This window comes from Malurus melanocephalus, unplaced genomic scaffold (assembly GCF_030028575.1).
Source record: "Malurus melanocephalus ecotype Western Australia unplaced genomic scaffold, MMel_1.1 scaffold_5, whole genome shotgun sequence".
Taxonomy (NCBI): Eukaryota; Metazoa; Chordata; class Aves; order Passeriformes; family Maluridae; genus Malurus; species Malurus melanocephalus.
This window is the reverse complement of record NW_026623237.1, coordinates 5,315,166-5,335,829: the sequence shown is the minus strand read 5'-3', so window position 1 is coordinate 5,335,829 and position 20,664 is coordinate 5,315,166. Positions and strand designations below refer to the sequence as shown.

The 20,664-nt window shown below is 40.4% G+C and overlaps 1 protein-coding gene across 4 annotated transcripts in view; it reads right to left on the bottom strand.

Moving 5' to 3' along the window:
* Positions 1 to 20,664, bottom strand: part of DAAM2 (dishevelled associated activator of morphogenesis 2) — a 170,701-nt gene that overhangs the window by 34,927 nt on the left and 115,110 nt on the right. For all 4 annotated transcript variants that reach the window (XM_057371013.1, XM_057371022.1, XM_057370996.1 and 1 more), the window contains exons 7-15: positions 17,341 to 17,451; positions 16,179 to 16,282; positions 14,906 to 14,972; positions 13,918 to 14,035; positions 12,274 to 12,412; positions 10,768 to 10,826; positions 10,243 to 10,427; positions 8,995 to 9,312; positions 2,130 to 2,237 (exon numbers count right to left, since the gene is read on the bottom strand). In XM_057371013.1, coding sequence (XP_057226996.1) covers positions 2,130 to 2,237; positions 8,995 to 9,312; positions 10,243 to 10,427; positions 10,768 to 10,826; positions 12,274 to 12,412; positions 13,918 to 14,035; positions 14,906 to 14,972; positions 16,179 to 16,282; positions 17,341 to 17,451 — 1,209 coding nt within the window. The remainder of the gene's footprint in view (positions 1 to 2,129; positions 2,238 to 8,994; positions 9,313 to 10,242; positions 10,428 to 10,767; positions 10,827 to 12,273; positions 12,413 to 13,917; positions 14,036 to 14,905; positions 14,973 to 16,178; positions 16,283 to 17,340; positions 17,452 to 20,664) is intronic.

Here is a 20,664-nt window from a genome sequence, read left to right as displayed (position 1 = left end):
CATAACATACCCAATATTCCAGGAAAACATCAGCTATACTGAATCAAAAGGTCAATATTACACAGTATGATTGGAGTAAATGTCAAAAGACAGGTGTAAGAATTCTTGGTCCAGCATTCTGTAGACTGGACAATTTTGCTTTCCCTCATAGCCACCAAAAAGGATACATTGGGCTTGAGAGAGGAGAAGAGACCCTGCGTCATTAACAAAATTGGGAAAATGGAAAAATTGTTTAATGTAAATGAACTGGAAAAAACATGAACATCATGTTAATAACAGCAAAGAAAGAAATGTCTTTTTCTCTACTCATTCAACATTTCAAATGCAAAAGAGCAGGGCTTTGCATTGACATTTTTCTTTACAGACATTTGGATGAAGTTTAAAAGTCACAAACCCAGAGTAAACACATACTTGGTCAGAGTGGAATATTTCCAAAAGTAAAAGAGGAGAAAAGACTAAGTGTGAACTGAAAAAATGCTCATAAATTTTTAATTCAAAAGCAATTTTGGTTGCCTGGTCTCTAAAAAATAAGAAAATTGATGAGGACTTGTTGACTGGAATCCAGTTCACACTGGAGCAAGTATGGATGTAAGACAGAGTATCACATAAAATAACAAAATGTTTAAGGGGGGAAAGAAAACCCCCAAAACAATGTAAAAACCTCAACAAAAGCTGGAAGGGCAGCAAGATGTCTAACYGCACAAAAATACAAGTAGCTTACAKAAGTGTTACTGTAGTGTCTGGAGCCACTGYCATAAAGTGTGTTTAATGAGGATGGAAGAGTACTGCTYGGAGACTCACGGAGGCAGGGGTAAGGGTCAGGTTAGTTTACGGCTGAATAGCTCAGGCTGCTTTTCAGTGATTGGTAACACAGCCATAAACAATGTGCTTCTAACTGAGACCGGGATAGCTTTGGCTTTGGATTTTGGGGACAAAAGRAAGCAAGATGTTTGCATCTTTGCAAGGTCATTTCTAGTGTGGAAGCTGCAATGTTCGCACCTGAAACATTGGAATGGACAGRGTCTAAATCCAGTTTTGTAATAGCACTGAAGTTTCTTGTGCCCTTCTTCCCCTCTGTGAACTAAAATCTTGTTTCAAGGAATGGGATTTACAGAAAGAGAGAGGGACCCACTGAAACAGCAACAGCAATTTGCACAAGCAGAATGAGAAATGGAATCTCATCATGCAACAGTTAACATCGCGTTCTTTGAAGCTTATCTATGTGGCTGTGAGCTAGTAAATCAGAAGAATTATTCATTATGTTTATTGGATTAGACAGAAAAATGAAAGAGAGAAGGGGCCAGATGGAAAATCCAAAGACAAAGGGTCRGATTGTTAATTTTAAGATATTGAATAAGTTAATGAAGTACTTATCATCACTGTAAGAAATAATCATAAAGGTTGTTTATGGCAATTGGGTCTGTGTCTTTTCCTAAAACTTCAGCATAATGATCCACTTCTGCAGCATACAAAGGATTGAAAATATTCCAAAAGCAAAGGAAAGCTGGGGGAGTTCAAGGAGTGAAAGTACAACCTGTCTGCTGCTAAATCGCATTCAGCAGAGATAGACAGATTGAAAGTGACTTGCTTTCCAAGAAAAAGAGGAGGAAAAAAAGACATTCTAAAAAATGGCCACTTTTAAAGTATGCTGTTTGTTCTATAATCTGTAATTCAGTTTCTGTCACCCAGCCAATTCAGGCAGTTGGCTGTTTAAGTAAAAATTGACAAAATGAGACAGTTAATACAGTCACCTTGCTTAGTACTCAGGGAACTACAGCCTTTTTTTCYTTGGATGAATGGGAGAAACAGAGAGATTCATATGCAAATATAAATGTAAAGTTCTGGAGCTTTTGGGAGTCAGTGGCCAGTGACATTAACTGAGCATCACCTGTCGGTAGGTGCTGTCTCTGAGAGCTGCTCTTTAGTATGAAGTATGTCCATAACAGAAGATTAGACACAGCCCCACGTGTCTGTCACAACTTCTTTYGGTCTTCAGTTTTTTTGAACAGTGGCAGAGCATCAAATAATGCAGCCTGACTGCAGGTGGGCAAGGGCTCAGACCACCATCATGTGCTCTTTTCTCCTCCAGAAATTCAAGACTGAAAAGGTATGGAAGAATTCACTCCTACCTGGTGTCTCTGATATGCAGAGAACATCTTTTCAAAATCTTCTAGATCCAGCACCTTGAATGCCTTTAAATCATCAATCTCATTCCAGATTGTGCCATGGATCCTCTCCTAAAAGAAAAGGACATATTTTAACAAGACAGGAAAAGTATTTAGCTAAGAAAATCTAACGCCATTTGGATAGATCATTCTCTTCTCCTCACTGGTCACATTTCTATTTACTACTGCTGTCATTTTAGAGGACACACTTCGTTTCATGAGTCAAAGGAGAAAAAAGACTGGATTTTTTTTTTTTGTTTTGTTTTTAAACATACTATATTGTATTTTTCATCACAGCAAGCCTCTAATGAAAAGGCACATTCCAAGACTAGCAGACCACATCTCAAGCATTATCCATGATCCCACAGCACACTTCCTTTCAAGAGTGGCCATCTGTCTAACACAACAATTGATCCTGGTCATGCTGAAAGGAGYGTTACCATGAGGAGGAAAAGGCTTACAAAAAGCACTGATGCATGACAAAGCCCAGACACATCTTCCCTCTTGCAAATGTTGCCAGGTTCTTTTGTAAAGCCTAAAGGGTGTGTGGTTTTCATTCAGTCTGCCTGTGAAAGTWGTTTAAAAATTTATTTCATTTTCCTTTTAAGCCTTTTAGTCTTTGAAGTCTAATTGTTTCCTATTACATGAGCTCCCTTGCCTACATGAGGTCTTTGTCAAGTCAGATAGACACAAACTATACCCAGACCCCTGAAACAGCACCATTCCCAGTGACTGGAAATGTTCACAACCCTTGTGAGGAYACATCCTCCTGAATGCCAGGAATCCTAGCTGTTTGGCTCATGATTAGCATGGAGGGAGACAGGCACAGACATCCCCTCCTACTTGCTSTCCACCAATCCCAGAACAAATAGGTTCTTGTAGTACTTGAATAACCTAACCAGCAGTCATCCTTAACTAAGTGAAAGTCTTGGTTCTCCTGCTGACATTCTCAGGACAGATATCCTTTCCGGCAGGAGGATACAAAGATTAAACTATCTTCTCCTCCCTACTGACTCTTAAGGTTCATGTTGTGTGGGACAAGCCTTGGGTGCTCTTCACACCTGACATCGCTATTCTTCAGTTCATTTAGTTTATGAAGTGCATATTTATTGTAGTTTAACAACTGGAAAAATAGTGAAAATGCTGATTAAAAGAAAAAAGAAATGGACAAAAGGAATTGTAAAAAAAGACCTAAGCAAATTCCAGGAGATGAAGAGCCAGCAGAACACTGATGCAAAGAAAGCCAGGAACAACAGCAATGAAACCCTCACACAGGTTCCAGCTCGAAGTATCTGACTTGTACCTACACAGAAAAGTGTGTTAACACTTCATTATCAGAACTAATTAGGAACAGGCTCTACTTCCCATTCAGAGTCATCAAAAGGAATGAGGGAAATGTGCTAAGCCACAAGGCTCAAGGAGCAAGGAAAAAAACCTGACCAGGATAAAAATGAGGGGGAAATAAAAGTGTGAAGTGTTCTGGAGGAAATTCCTGGCAGGGCAGACACTGTGGAGGAAAACCAACACCCTCTCTCCAGAGGCAGCCTKTGAGTGCCTGAGGGTAAGGAGGGGTGTCTGCAGTGCTATTTGCAGTGAGAGTAAATCCTAGATGGGAACAGCACCCAGCCCTGAGCAGGCTCATCAGCAGCATTGCATCATCCCCTGCAATCACTGTGGCTCTTCTTTCAACAGGAGGCAGAATATGTGACTGTAACATGGCAAACAACTTTGGGAAGCTCAACTCAGCCAAAGCAATAGGAGACAAAATTAATTTTCATTTTATCCTAGCCCTGAACTCTGCTGCCAATCTCAGCCAGAAGCATCCAGGCAGAGTGATCATTCTCATTCAATTTCCAGGCTGGCTTTGTAAACCATGAATTATAAATCCTGAGGGATGTATTTGAACAGCAGAGCAGTTCTCCAGGTTTCACTGTTTCAGACTGTCCAATCAAACACAGAAAGGGTGAATATTTCTTGACAGGAGTCCTTAGAGTCATCACGGGGTTGAGCCCTGAGAATGCCAAAAAGCTGTATGCTGTGCTTGGCAGAGGCTGGATGTGACTCAAGAGACAGCTACTCCTGAGTCTTGACCATCTACSTGTCCAGACACAAAAATCTCACGAGAGTGACATTTCCTCACTAATGGCAAGAACAGTGAAAATGTCCTCCAGAACAGTCTAGTCTGAATGAACTGCAGAGGTGCCAAAACAGGAAGTTCTGAGACTCAGAAAGGGACTATAAGAGAGTAGCTCTTCCCTCACCTTCCCAGGAAAACAACCCAGTGAAAATGATTCTATCTTCAATTCAGATTCGTTTTAAGACCCAGGTTGAATCCAGTCCCACACAGGATGGTTTGTATRTTACTTGTGGCAGGAAGACAAATTTGAAGCAGGACGAGAAATTTGACCAAAGCAATCCAATTTTAGGGCTAATGCAGTCAAAGAAAAATCAAGGCAGGCAGAAATACAAACAACCTTTGTTACACATAACACTTTCAATGGGCCTGTCCCTTCTATTCCTACTATAAACTGTGTGCTTGAAAATTTTCATGCTGCTGCCAGATGATTTCTGATACTGAACTTTTSATACACAGTTTACACAGCTATGGATTAACTGGCTGATAGTTCCCTGTCATCAGCCAGAGAAGACAGAGCATTTTAAGAGAAACAGACTTGCATAATGTGATTGCTATGAGAAATGATTCCCTCAGCACCATAAAAATATTTATGGTCCCTAAATAACAATTTTAAAATAAATTYTTTAATTCTTTTTTTTTYCYYYKKYCYTWAAARGRAAAAAARAAACCCTTAAAAAAAGGGRGCAGTCATTTTGTCTGTAATGTTTTTATCTCCATCTTTATTTATTTAGTTATTCAATTATTTATTCATTCTGTATGTTTTCCAAGATCTATGGTTCCTCTGTTCTGGAAAGTCTTGGTTTACTTTGAGAAGCAAACCCTGTGACCTACACTTCCCAGCATCCTCTAACAAAAGGGTGACACATAYCAGGTAAGGAAACATCTTATTATGAGGACAAGTACTGACAAGGCATTTGCTCCATCCAGTTGAGTTTTTGGTACGTTTTATTTAACAATTCACCCGCTGTAGCAGTTGCATCATCCCACCTTTATAGTGRATCCCAGTTTGCTGACAGACCTACCAACATTAGAAAATGTCAGTGCCTCAGGGCGCCACAAATCATATCTAGCTGTCCTCTGCTATGTCTAAAGGATGATTTTATTCACCCTGATAGATAAATAATGATATTCTGAAAGCCAGCAAAGTCCATCATGCTTCAGTAATCTCACAGCATGAGTGAAAAGTTACAGTACTTTCATTTGACCTGCAGGTCCAGAGAAACCATGGAAACAATGAGTGTCCTGTGAATACTGGAGCAGGCAATCCTGCCTATTAGTAGGTTAATATTTGTAAGAATATTAACCAGGAAAGCTAGAGCAATTAAAATTTTTAATTCAGAATTCTATTATAAATCTGAAAAGTGACACAAACAAAGCACATTTCCCAAACTTTTCTCTTGAATTCAGATAGTTTCTTTAATGTAAGAAAAGTCCACTTCTAGCAAAACCAGTATTTTTAGTCTGCTTTTTAATCGAGACAGCTGTTTTATCTCATCGTAAACCTAGGCACCACCACAGCTATTATGAGTAGCTTCACACTGAGATTTTGGAGAACACTTTCCATTAATTCTGAATCTTTAGCAACAGTCCTTCATCCTTTTATGCCATAAACCTCAAGGCTGCTTTTAGGAACAAAGTTCCAGAAATCAGAATCACTGATAACATTACAGACACACTAAAAAAATAGTGACAAAAAGAAATTTTTCTGCTTATGTGGCTGGCTGTTTTGGGGGCTTGGGTTTTCTGGTTTTGGGGGGAGGGGKGTGTGTGTGTGTATTTGAGCATTTTGGGTTTTTTAAAAAATTCCTATATGATATGTAGAAAAAATACCTTTCTTATGAAACTATTTCAGTCAGCTCTATTTAGGGCTGGCTAAAGAAAGCCTCTCTGACATCACTGATGAGAGCCATTACCAGGACATTTGATGGGAAGCTGCTTCTCCAGCCATGAGATAACAAGCAGAGCAGTTGAAGGTTGATTTRACTTATTCTGAGAACTTAAAATCAATATGTTTATATTTATTAAAGAGATAATTATTAATCCATACTTCCAGTGTGCTTGAAACCAATCCATTGCTTGAATTAACCATAAATTTTTGATCCCTGATTGACCTTTGGTGTTGTGCAAAATTCGAGTGAGAGAGCATTGCTGCCCAGAAACAAAGAAAGGAATCTTTCCAGGATATTACAGTGGTTATATTGCAATATCTTTTTCTTAAAAAACAGTGATCCTTGGCACCAGCACTACTGTAGTGCTGCATGAATGGAATTCACAGACAATGCTACAGTGCTGTATGAATGGAGCTATGGCACAGAAGGACTTCATCAGAACTCAGCCCATCCATGCATCTAAATGGCTTTGCCACTGATCATTAGCTCACATCAAAGCTAGCACAAAGTCCTTAACTCTCAATGGAAATTAGTGGATTGTTGGAGTTTCCTTGTTAGAAGCACAGATTTCCCAGTAAACCTTTCTTTGTGGTGTCCATGGGAACAGTGGACAATCTGTTATTGTCCATTGCTAAGAGCTTGACTATATTTGATATTTCCCCTAACAGCAGACAACTCAGTTCTTCCTTCCAAAGACAAAATCAGCATTGGAAAAAAAGCTGCCACATGAACTGCTCTGGAGAACAGCCCTTGATTCCACTATGGAGAAAGTTGCAGCCACAGTCCGGTCCACACTCCTCTTGGCCTCTGTTGGCTTTCCCTCACTCCCTTGAGGCAGACCCATGGACAGAGAGGAGTTTGCTMTCGTGTGCCTCAGTCCTGCCATCATCTTCACATTTGAGAAACCTTTAGACAGARACTCTATACTAATTGCTTAGAGAAGGGTGGTCTAAACAGTATGCTGAGATAACTAAGAGCTGAATAACGTATCYAACCTGCTTGCAGCCCTAACTTTATGAACAGCTGTTTCCAACACTATGTTCCCTCACCATGCTGGGTTTCATGTACTGTTCCCCAAAATGTTTTTGTGGGGAAAAATTGTATTCATGTAAACTGGCAGTTAAACCCTACCTCAAACCACAAAAGTACCATGCACGCTTCTAAGCCTCAGTTTTCCAGGCTCAGAAACTTGTGATGTTGTGCTCCCAAACACTGTGCTTGTTGTGAGTCCTCATTCATTCGTTCAACCCTGGCTACTGTGACAGTTCAGCTCAGGAGAACACCACAGAGGTGCAGCAAAGGCAACAAAAGGCAGCATGAAGTCCAGCCAGCCTACTCGTGACTTTGTGCTCAGAGGATTCACATCCATGTGAACAGAAATATGTTCTGATATTGAAATATGTACTGATGCAGGAAATCTCAGATAACTGTTGAAGATGACCAAAATGTATCTGTTTTTCCACCAGTCAGTGAAATTAAATAATTCCATAACAAAGTGCAACCCAAGCAACAACATGAGCCACCGGTGTCAGCCACCACAACCTTTGCATCTTGCAGAGACTGTAACAGGTTCAAAACACTGACACTGGCAGACACCCCAAAATGAAGGCCCCACCTCTATGCCCCTTTTCCCAACTATTTTGCCTTCCTCAAAATTGTGTCTTTTRGCCATCTCACCACCCAGGTCTTCAATTTTATTAGCACAGCTGCCTTCACTCTTATCCAGAGGGCAGGATAAGCCTACAGTTACTGTACACTAAACAGAAACACCTGTGACTCTCTCTTTTTCATATAAATTCATATATATACATATATTAGTTATTATTTCTTTTCTTCAGAGCACTAAGTCCCATGTTCTGCAAAGGAAAATAAATCCTCGTCCTTACATTCTCTCCCACACCCCCCACGTGGCCTTGACAGACAAGCACAGACGGTGCAGCAAATATTTCACTTCACTTTATTTTAAAGAAAAGGGGAGAGGGGGAGAGAGAATTCTTGTGGCATTCCAGAGGTCCCTGGACACTCATTCCAAATGCCGGAGTTGGGCCCTGGGTGAGTTTCAGTCTAAAAGAGAACCTGGGTTTCTAGGCAGCAATCCAAACTCAACACAGACACTTTTTTTTTTCTTTCTAAATCAGTTAAAAAAATTAAGACCTAAAGAAAAGGGGAGGGAAAAGAAGAAGGAAAAAGAGAGGGAAGACAGAGAAGACAAGAGGAAGGAGACATAACCAAGATAGAAGAAAATGAGTGCAACAGGAAGAATCCAAGTCCTCTGGGTTGTTTATTTATTTTTGCCAATCCAGAGTTTTATCACCAAGAATTCTAACCATTCAAGGAGAAATGCAGTTTCCCTCATGGCCATGAACAAACAGTGAGGAGAATCAGGACACCTTTCTCCCTAGCTGATGGCTCCTACCAGAGGAGAGGCAGCTGATTTTCCAGCTGATTCTCACCATATTTTGCCCACACTGGCTCCAGTCATCCTTTTTCTTGGTGCACAAGTGAGGACAACTCTGGCACACCAGTCCTGGACATGYCCAGCTCTGATTTAAGTACTGAGCCCCATGACAGCTTTGCTGAGCAGATCATTTGCATGCCCAGATCTGTGCAGCTCCATCTATCCAGCACCTTGCTCACCACAGGGAATGTGAAGAACTGGGGAGACTCCCTCAAGACAATTAATGACTCCTACTGACCACAGCTCACAGAAAGCCACTTGCTTCTATCACTTTGCATTTCATGGCATTAATCAATGCTGGGGTATGCTCAGAAAATAAATTAATTGAGTAATGAAGTTTCTTACCTCACTCAGCTTAGCCCAGTTGAAGGATTTCAGCGGATGTGAAGGCTGCGGGATAGATTTCTTCTTCAGACTGGGGCCACCGGTGCCAAAAGTGGTTGTTGAAGGGGGTGGCATGCCCATGCTGAAGAAAGGTGGTGCTCCTGGTGGAGGTGGAGGTCCTCCTGGAGGAGGTGGTGGAGCAGGAGGAGGGGGACAGCTGGAGAAAGGCAGAGGAGGTGGCAATGGTGGCAAATTCTCAGACATGTGAGAAGASGACAAAGCTAATGGGCCACCTGGAGGAGGGGGTGGCGGAGGTGGGAAGGAAATGCTGCCCCCTTGCTGGAAAACAAGAAACACAGAGAAAAAGAAAGCAAACAGTTTAAAATGTACAATAACTCCATGTTGCCAGCTGATGTGATTTTATTACGACTCTCAAAATATTTGATGTTTTCTTTAAAGCCTCCTGCACTCAAAGCCATGYAATAAAGGGAGGAATCTCAGCTTTCATTTAAGAGAAAGTTTCAAGCTCTTGGAGTTGTGGAGAAGAGCTTGAAAAAGGGAACCATAAATGGCTCAAAAAAACAGAGAGCTAGTAAAATAAGCCAAAATGTATTATTTTCTCCTTATGTATGAAAAAAGAGAAAAGTTCAGTCTTACGAACTTTTGAACTCCTGTGTTTAAAAGCTAAGGGTTTGAAACACTGAATACCTGTCATTAGGCCCCACTAGTGCAAAGTGGGAGAGGGGAGGAGGGAATGAATCCACTTTCTGCAGTGTCTAACTTCTCAGGGCTGTGTTGTGGTGAGTTGCAGCTCAGGCACACTGCTGGGATAGAAGAAGCACCAAGCCAGAGGGAGCATCTGCAAATGTCACTTTTGCAGCGCTCCAAGGCAGTTCAGATGCTCTTGCAGCATGACAGGAATCCTGTTTCTTCCCTAAATATACTTTTGTATCAGGGAAGTTTCTCTCTATTCCACTGAAACAACAACCAGGGCCACCTCCCTCAGCAGTAAAAATTATGGCTGGAGGAGGATACTTGTGCCTCAGCAGCTCCGGTGAGGAAGGTGGCTGAGGAGGAGGAATGGAGCAGCCCATGCATTAACCATTCCACACCACCAGCTCAGGGACTTTGGTCTCAGCTAAAAGCTGAGCAGCTTCTAAGTATTCTCTATTATGACCACAGATGTGCTTCAGTCACAATACACTTTTGTTCATCATTCACTAGTTAGCAGCATTTAAACACAGACAGGGAAGACTCCCAGTTTCATACCGAGAACTCATTAAGTTGAGCCACCAGATCATTCATCTGGTCACGGGTCTGGCGCAGCTCCAGGGATTCCTTCTGCAGCTTGTCCTTCATTTTGTTCAGTGTCTTCATCATTTCATCCTTCTCCTGGGTCTTTGTTTCACATTCCCGCTCTTTCTTCTCTAGCCTGCTCATCAGCTCAGCATGGTCTAGGGGGAACATGACAAAAYAAAGCTCAGGAACAGTCCATGAGGAGATGTAGGTTATGCTGAAACAAAGCTGACAAATCTGTCAGCTCAAGCAGGGATGTATAATGAGAGCAAGAAAAAGAAAATAGAGTCTGACTGTCTTGACAATGACCTTCAGTGATCAAGACAGCARTGCCCAAGTTTTAGTTAGAGTGTAAAATCACTTAATGTGAGGACTGAGGGAACCCCCATCCTATGAAATACATAAACTRTTCACCATGACACAAAATGTATGCAAAAGGAAAAGTTGGAACCAGTCTTGCCTCTGTTTCTGCCGACCCTGCACAGGGGATGCACTCACCTTTCCGGAACTTCTCTGCCTGATCCCTCCACTGCTTGACTTCRTTTTCATTCACCAGCCTGAAAGATTAAATCAGATAATTTAAATTTTCTCTGAGCTACCCAGGTTGAAAGCCAAGTGGCTGTTATGTATAGTGCTCAGCAAAAGGCAACCTGGTGAGTGTACAAGTTTATACAGGATCACGCCAGTGATCCTCCTGGATCCAGATTCTGATCCCTAACCCACAGTTAATAAAATGYGATGCCTTGTTACTCAATGTCATGAAAAGGGATGAAGGAATGGCTGGGGAAGAAAGTCCTGATGCATTCCTATCTTCAGGTAATGCCCTCAATGTGCCAARTCTACTTATTCTGAAAAAGAGAAGTCATCACTAAAACAATCACAGCTGCTATGRATTACAAATTACCACATCCTTAATATAAGACCAGATTGCCATAGTTTTTTCTACTTTATGTGGTTCTATTTTTTTTTTCTTACAAGGAGGAAGAACATTTATGGATTGGGTAACATATCAGCAACAGGGCAATTTTCATATCTCATACTGGCACAGTTATTTCCTATTACTGATAGGAAATATGCAGGGCATGCTGGGGATTGATTAGATATGCACAATGAGGAGTAGCTATGAGAGAGAGCAGAAAGGGAAGATCAGGCATGAAATCTACAATGAAGTCTGATATTCAAATGGACAGAAAGAGCTCAACACCACTGTATTTTTCCATGACAAGAAATCAGTTTCGATTTTGGCTCATGCCTGTAACAAGAGGAACTGTAAAGTTTTTAGTACAGGAGAATTTGGTTTCATATAGGACTTATGTTCTATAAAATGCTCTTTTCAGTGAATAACTCGGAAGGGTAATGGGCCACGAATTACCTGCAGAGGCAGTTGGATGAAATGAAGAATCCAAAAGTTTGGCTAAAAAAGGACTGAGAACAGGGAAGTTGAGATGAGAGCCAGCTCATGTAGCTAGACTTCTCAAATGATGCATCCTATGGGAAAAAATAATGGTAATGCCCGCAACCAAGTCTGTAGGTGAGAGCAAGCAGGCATTTTATGAGGGAGTGTGCTAAGTGGGGACTTCTTTCCCCTATTTGCAATCTTTCTAAACTGTGTGCTCATTAGAGAGGAATAGGATCTACATGGAGATCACAGTATTATTTTTATCTTTTAGTATCAAAGTAAGCSTTCATGAGCATCCTGAATTAAAAAGGCACACAAGGAAGCCTTGCCATAAAATCATGAGCATTTTTTTCTGTTCTTCTAACCAGATTAACATTTACGAGAAGTAGAAGTCAAAGGCAAGGACTTTGCTAGAAAATACTGCCAAGCTAAGATGTCCTTAGAAGGAAACTACTTAGAAGACTTAAATATTTTACAAGACAATGAGAAGCTGTAAGTTGAAATAAGAAACTCCTCACATAYGGTATTTTATTTCTTAAGCACCAGCATATTGATCACATCCTTGTATCTGTATAACAGAAATAAACAAGAATAATGCAGCTTACATTTTAATGATATTTTTGACATTGAAGTTTTCCAATGGAGCTATATCTGGATCATCTCCTCGTTCATCCTGAAGAACAATTTGTTGAAGTATTCTGTCCAACAGCTGCCACTGCTGGAAGTTTCCTCCATTCCTCTTATCTGTATGGGAAAAAGACCAGCCTATGAGAACTTCCAATGCCAAAGTGCACAGATCTGCCAACAAGCTGGCATTCCTTCCTTCCCACCYTTCATCTCAATCCCGAATGTAATGAATTACAGAACACAAAGCCTAACCCTGAACTGTTGCTAGAAGATTATTTACAAACACCTGGCATATTGAAACAGCACATAATAGGCACAGGCAGTTTGGTGCCTGATTTGCACATTCAGGCTGTGCAACCCTTTTCTATAACTTGAACTTCAAATGTCTATAAAAGGGATTCCTTTGTGATAGCCAGTACTCAGTACTTTCTGGGGCTTGATGCTGTGGGCCTTTTTGGTACCTAGGTAACAGCATGATCAGRCACTGTAAAAACAATGAGATGCTCTATCTGTATGCTTAGTTATCTGCAGGTCAGTGAAACTCAGCTGGCATTAAAAATTCCTACAAACATGACCAGAAAGTGTGGAGATAAAGAACAGAAATTAAACCAAAGTGACAGATCCCATAGATGCCAGAGCAACATGAAGTTCACCTTAGCTCTCTAAGTTAGATAACTYAGATCTTCAGATTCTTTGAAACTGCTCCAGTATAATCTTGTCCTGGCCTAACAGGATTTAGTCCTTCTGCTACCAAAAATCCCAGTCAATACATAAAGCTCAAGTGCAGTCCTAAGCAGTAATATCAGAGGCCACTGAGGCAAAGAACTGCTTGAATTTCTGCATGGCAGGGCTTGAATCCAATGAGAACCTTAGAACATATTGCATTATTTTCTGAAAATCACAGCACAGTACATCTCCCTCATGTTTCTTTTTCTTAGTTTGACTGCTCACATATGGATGAAAGCAATGSAAGACCAGCACATCACACCAAACAGGACCAAGGCAGGCAGTTCTTTAGTGATCTTGCTGTTTCACTCTTACGCACAGGTGCATAACTGAATTCTTTTATTGCAGTTAACAAGAAGATTCTTATCATTTCCTTTGAAAACAAGTGCCAATATTATTTTTCACTCTGAGTTCAGGAGCTCTCACTGATGCACTGCCATGAGATATCTGTCTGAAGACTTACTGTAGAATTTCCCAKTGACAGAACAGCTTTTAGTACCGTATTGTTTCACCAGCAAAAAATCCTCAGTTTCTTTTTCTCAATATTCAAAATGAGATCTATTTCTGGGAAYTCCCTGATCTATAGCACAAGGGCTCTTTTTTAAAGCTTCTAATTTAAAATCATTAAAAGCTCTGCCAGTGACTAACTGGAATGTCTCAGCTATTTAATTTTATTTGCAAGTGTGGAGAGGTCAAACTGCTGCCCTTAAGTATTGTGAGAAAAATTTGCTGGATAGAGTCAGTGTAAGTTACCAAGTTCATCAGCCACAGCCAAGTGCTAAATGGGAAACAAGAGCAGTGTGAGCCCAGGTATCTGTGAACTTGTACCTACACCAAAGCTTCACCCAGTTCTCCAATACCCCTTGCTCTGGAGATCTGTGAATTGACATACGCACATGGCATCTGCAAGCAGTGCTGGAGGATGGATAACAAATAGGGATAGGCGTCCGTGTGCTTCAATCTCTTCTTGATCAGCTCAAACATCTGTGAGGCACTTTTTGTATCAATGTGGATCTGAAGTGAGTGAAAAGAAAAACCATCCACAGTGAAAGCCTGATTAACTGTGAAAGACCAAATCAATACAAAGGCAAATTTCCGGCAACTGGACGACTGCAAAGTCTCCTGATACACCCAGCTGCAGGTTCCAGGGGTCTTTGACACCACCATTGTCATCCCTACTCAGCATGGAAAAGATCCCCAAAGTAAAGGACTAGAAAGGCGGCAGGCACGCAAAGCCACCAAGAGCTGTTCTGGAGCAAGCAAAACATTGGGTCCTTGTAGCACAAATAGTAGAAGCTAAGCAAGAAAGGGACTGTTCTGTATCAGTGGGCAGCAAGGGCTGTTCATGAAGAAAGAGGAGACTAAACCATTCAGGACCCTATAGCTTTTTACTGATGCCAGAGGCTGTCTTTGTTTTATGTTCATCTTTAAAATCCATATATTCTAAAATACTGATCCTCTCCACAGGACAACAATCATGAGCAAAGTATCATGTAATCTTGGGAAGAGTATCAGAAAATAGCCCAAACTTCACCCACAGTACTGCAAAGGGGATGTCTGAAACGAGATTGCATCCAGATCATCAGGACTGAGAATCTGAGAGCAGGGTTGAGAACCTCCTTTACCCCTGMATACTCAGCCAAACAAAAGAAAGAAGTTTTTATCAAAGATACTCTGCAGAAGCCTTTTGTGTGATCACTGTTTTCATTGTTCACACACCACAAACCTCCTACTTGCTCAACGAGAAACAATGGAAAAAAACACATCAGCCACTCTCAGCATCAAACACCAGTTTTAGGGAGCACGAAGAGAAGTTACACTGAGCATCCCAAGTGAACACAAGTTCAGCTTTTTCAAGGTCAGGTACTCCAAAGACAAACTTACCAGGTCAAACCTCTTGGCAAGCTCCAGGTCATCTTCATTTCTGACCATCTCAAAGAAATCTAAATGTCTAAGCGGAAACACAAAAACAAAACATCTGCCAATGTTCATTGCATGATTCAGACTTAAACTAAACAATACCTACCCCAGCTGAGCTAGAACATGTGGAAATTGGTAAGCCTTTTTTACATGAAGTGTTGTCACAGGGATGCAAGGCAAGGGGGTCAGTGACGGGCCAAAAAAAAGGCTGGCAAAGGTGTACATGCTCTGAAACTCCTGTGCTAAGTCACTGAGCTGAGGTAAGGTGMAAAAAATAAACATAAAATAGGAAAGGGATATTCTGGTTTTGATCAATGCAATGCCTGCAGGGATAATACATTTCTAAAAGGTCCACACCATACTCGTTAGCCAGCTCTTAGATCATTAACCCGTTGTTTCTTTTTAACAGTGGRGCAGAGATGCATTCAGTGGATCAGTTCACAACGGTCTCCAGATATGCCTATTGATAAACACAGTAGCATGACCATGTCTGGATCCAGGTGACCTGGTGAGTGACACATTTGACCACGTGGACTTGTCTTACATAGAGAATGAAGCACAGTGGATGATGTGGACAAAGGCTGTGGCACATTCTCCTGTATAGATCTGGTACAAGAGTCTGTGTAATCCAGGCATCTGAGATCCTCTCAAACCTCTGCTATCACCTTCTTGTCTAACTTGTAAGATCCAAAAGTGTCCCATACCCCTCCTAAACACTGCTGGTTACTGTCCAAAGGAACACAGATTACCTATAGGACAGATTCTCTAATTGTTGCTTATAATGTTGTAGAGCAAAAGTGATATTCCTTGTTCCTGCTCTGCAGCAAACTGTGGACATACAACTTGGAAACTCAGAACCTGCACTTAAACCACACATACTCAGTCTCAATGAAGTCAATGAACTAGTGGCTTCCCTCCCTCTACCAGGACAGGCTTTTGTTCCAGTTTTGCTACAAGAGAAAAGAATTAGAACATTTTTTGCATTTTTCATTCTGATTGTCATCCCCAGCTGAGAAGGAAAGCAATTGAGGATGTCTCTGCCACAGCTCCTGCCAACTTAGCATGTAAGTCTCCTACTTTATCTGATGATGATAATTTTAAGGATAATTTTTTTCTTTTTTTTCTTTTCTAAGTGACTCAGTCTTAGAAAGAGACAGAGACACCTGTCTCAAATAGAGAAGAATTTCTAAGAAGTCTTTCTGTTCATCAGCAGCTGTTCTCAGAAAATATGTTTTACCTGTCCAGTGTGGCATTCTCGTGTCCTCTGAGCTTGTCAATGATGGGTTGAATTCCCAGCATTAGAAACTCATATCTGAGGTGCAATCGGAACTCCAAATTGTCCTTAAAAATGGGGGAAACCAAGTTATTTGTTTTCAAAAGCTGTCGATCACATTTAAAAARAAATACTTAAAATTTCAGTTCTTCCCTTTTCAGTATCCTCTATCCTGACACCAAAGTCACAAGATGATTAATTCCAGTAAAGTCAGTAAAAAAGCTTTGCCTCCATTTCGCTTAACAGTACTATGAATTTTGCATACGCAGTCGTAAGGACAGCACACTCCATTTGGTCCATAAGCAGCACAAGTTATTAGTGTTTTTCCTACTAGTCCATTGGAGGTTCCCGTCCTGGTTACAGATGAACAGTATTGCAGTCTCCCTCCTAATTTTTCTGTTTATTTATCATAAAACCATTTGCATAAAATCACATTCTCTGACAGACTGTCTGACATCTATTCAGTGGGATGTTACAGGATTCCCACAGATAGAGACAAATACATTGTCAGGCAGCTCTCATGAGCTTGTTTTCTGTTGTGGTTTAACAAAAAAGAAAAAAAGACCAATGCCACAAGAGTAACACTTTTCATGAAATAAATCAGTTTAAACTATCCTCCAGACTCAAAAAGGAAGTCTTGTTAACAAAAGTAAAACACTGGGKTTTTTTTCTGAAATGTCTGTCTTTGATATTTTTAAATTAAAATGCTTTGAGCTTAGCTTTGAGTCAAAACAACATTTCCCAACATTTCTGAAGGTAAACCAAAATATTTTCTAAAAAAGTTGAAATAAAAAGGTAAATGCTTTGCAGTTCTTAAAACAAAGAAACAGAAAAGCACCACAACCAAAACAACAAAAAAACCAACCAAACAACAAGAAACCAAGCAGCCAACCAATMAACAACCCAAAGTAATCACTTCAGTGTAAGCGGTCTATGTGATATTGAAGAAGCTCAAAATGAAAGAATATGGAAGACATAACACTGATTTCAACAATTAAGGATTATTTTCCACAAACTATATCCACTCACTACCATAAGAATTGTGACTTAATATCTACCAACTTTTGCCAAGGTAAACTAATTTAAACATAGCATTTTAGAAGGAATTTCCAGGGCAGTGACTCACCTCGCCAGCACCTGCATTCAGAACAGCATTGATAAAGGACATGATGGCTGTTTTGAGGTTTACTTCATCTCGGTATCGCCCCATGCTTCGGTCTAGCTCATTTAACAATGACTGAAACAGAACAGCAAGCTGAGTTAGAGGAYATAATCTAATTTATTGCACCACTGTGCATAGTGTTCATAGGATATGCACACAGTCTTCTTTTGATSTGCTATATATTTGCTTCAAGAAGGGTTTTTTTCAGACAACGTTGTTAGAAATTTGGGGCACTCATAATAAAGAGATGAAGAATAGTGACAGGAATATAATGCTCACCTAATTACAAAAAGGGTTTTTTAAACAACCTATTATTTGAATAAAAGCAGATGACCTTGATATTTGCCAGTATGGTCTAAGAAAGCAGCAGAGATGACCTTGCTCATCAGCTACCTCTGCATGGTGAATGTCACACATTCAYAGAATCACAGAATGTTTTGGGTTGGAAGGGATCTTAAAGATCATCAAGTTCTAACMCCCCTGCCATGGGCAGGAAACCTTCCACTCAACCAGGTTGCTCAGAGTTCCATCCAACCTGGCCTTGAACATTTCCAGGGTGAGGCATCCATAACTTCTMTGGGCAGCCTGTTTCAGAGATTGTCCACCCTCATAATAAAAAACCTTCTTTCTTTTATCCAATCTATATCTAGCATCTTACAGTTTAAACACTTTGGCCCTTGTTCTGTCATGACAGGCCTTTCTCCACCTTTCTTATAAGCTCCTTTATATAYTGAAAGGCTGCTGGCAGTTGTCCCCAGAGGCTGCATGTCCCCCTGTTAGCCAGCTGACAGGGGTATTTAGTGTTCAGGGAGTATTTAGCACAGGAATRCTTTTGGTCTAATTTCTGCATACATATTGATATTTCACCATAATTTTTTGAACATCAGGAGAAGAAGGAGAAAAAGACTAGACAAATAACATTGGTGGCCTTTGTATTTAATCTATTTAGGATTAATTCCAGTTGAATATTTACCAAAGAGGTTATTATATGCAGAAACTTATTAGCCACGAAAGCAACTCTGTTTTTGGCTAATGGTGCTGATCACCMTTAATCTTCTGTTCAGGATCTTCTCTGATCAGTTCCTAATTCCAAGGATGGTTTTCCTTAATGAAAGATAAATRAATTCCACTTGAGCTCCACCAGTTCAACAGTATGAGACTCACTCCAGCATTAATAATAAATGCCTCATACTCATATATTTGGTTTGTTGCATGAAAAGAGAGAGAATTCTTTTTAGTCTCCCCAASAAGTCTTGACCACCATAAAGGGATAATGCAGACAAAGATAACTTTTTCTTGTTCGGCTCAACCGACCATCTAAATAATATTTTGAAGCTATGATGCTGAGTAAGGAAGTTCATTTTCCTTAAGTCAGTCTTTTGTCCCTGGTTACTGAAAGTGTTCATTCATAGCAAAATCTTTCCTCTGCAAGTCATCGGTTTTGTAGGTCTGTCTTGTTTCCTGTAGAAAGCCACGGAGATACATCTCAAGAAACAGGAGGATTATCCTCCTATGTATTCTTCAGGGGGAAGAATAACGTCCTGGCTTCATGCTTGTTTTTGCACAAAAACATTTTGACCTATCACACACTGCTACCGATGGCTGATTTTACATCTGAGCATAGCATGTTCATTATCAAACAAGCTTGGTTTCATAAACTCCTTCCTCCTGCTKCTTCTAAATTTCCCAACTGGAATTTGCAAATTTCCCTACTCATGCATTTGAGCTTCGATCTCCTCCAACTTCCCAGTAACTGTGCTATGACCAAATAATATTTTTGCTAGAAATGAGAACAAGTCTTACATAAGAGTACATGAAATGCACTACTGAGCCAAACCGTTGGTCAGCTCAATCCAGCATCCTATCTCTAACACTGACAGTCGGAGACTCATTAAGGAGTCTTTTAATTCACCAACAAAACCAACTGTTCAACTTGACAAACAACCAGAAGTGAAATAAATGAGAGAATTTTATTGCATTACTGTCAGATTTGACTGAAATCCAATGCACATGTGCCACCTTGGAATAATTTAATTAGCCATCACTACAGAAGCATTAAAACCAAGAATGGTTTTGCTGCTTTTCTTCACAGGCTTTATTCCTACCATATTTTCTCACAGACTTTTAGGAACATGCTAAAATCTAAGAAACGGCATACCAGATACAGCATCCAGACAGGCTGAAGGATGCTAACAGAAGTTTTCTATTCCCCATTTTAGAACACTGAACTAGAAGCAGAATGCAATGGGAGCCAAACCAAATTAAGGGCAAGAAAATCCAAAACTCTGAGTTGCACTAATCTAATTGAAGAGCAGCACACCTTCATGCAACTGTTCAGCTTGAGAAGGAAACACTGTAACTTCTTGCAATTCCGAAACATCAGTCTACACCCACGTACTATGGCAAACTCCAGTATCTCCAACTCTTTGCAAATRGCTGAGTTTCAAATTCTCACTTGAACATTTCCTGTGAAAAAGATTTCACCACACCTCTTGGCAGCCAGTTCTGTGGCCCAATTGATCTTATGGTTATAAAACTTTTTCCTACTATTTAAGCAAAACTTTCCTCACATAATCCCATTATTCCTCATCAGTGACAACAGTAGGGTTTTATTCAATCTGCAGCAAACCTTAAAAGGCTTTGGTTGAGCCTTAAAGGGAAGAAGGAAATCAAGGGGGAATATAGCCTTTCAATTTGTTCCTTGTTAGATCTTCTATTACAATTCCAAATTCAGATTTYTCCTTACAAATTATGGTCTGTATTGACAGTGTTTAACACAAACCTGGCAAGAGGGTTCTGGAAGAAGCACTCCTGACACCCACCTTTTCAACCAACAATATCAAACTTTCTTTATTCATTCACCTCAAGCTTCAAAATTTCTAGCAGAATTAAGGAGGAAAACAAGAGCTTGCTGCCCAAAGCAGCCCAGTTAACATTTCCATTGGCAAGTGAAATCAACTGCTTTCAGGCAGTATCTRTCACCTAGGTTCTCTCATGATTAAAAGGAAAATTCTCCCCACAGGGATCCACAGCTAGACAAATGTTTTTAATAGCAAGTTATGCTGGAAGAGCACTGGAACATCCCGAAAAACTTTTTGGGCCAACAGAGCATTATGACTTTACAATCTTAGTTTGCCTCAAAATATAGTATGTTAGAAAGTATAACGTGCTACAATGTCATAACACAGAAAAGGGACAGGAAGCAGAAAGCTTAACAATGAGAAAGGCAACATCTTAGGAGAAAGATTGTGCCCCTTTCACAAGGGAAAGCAGCAATAAATAGGATAA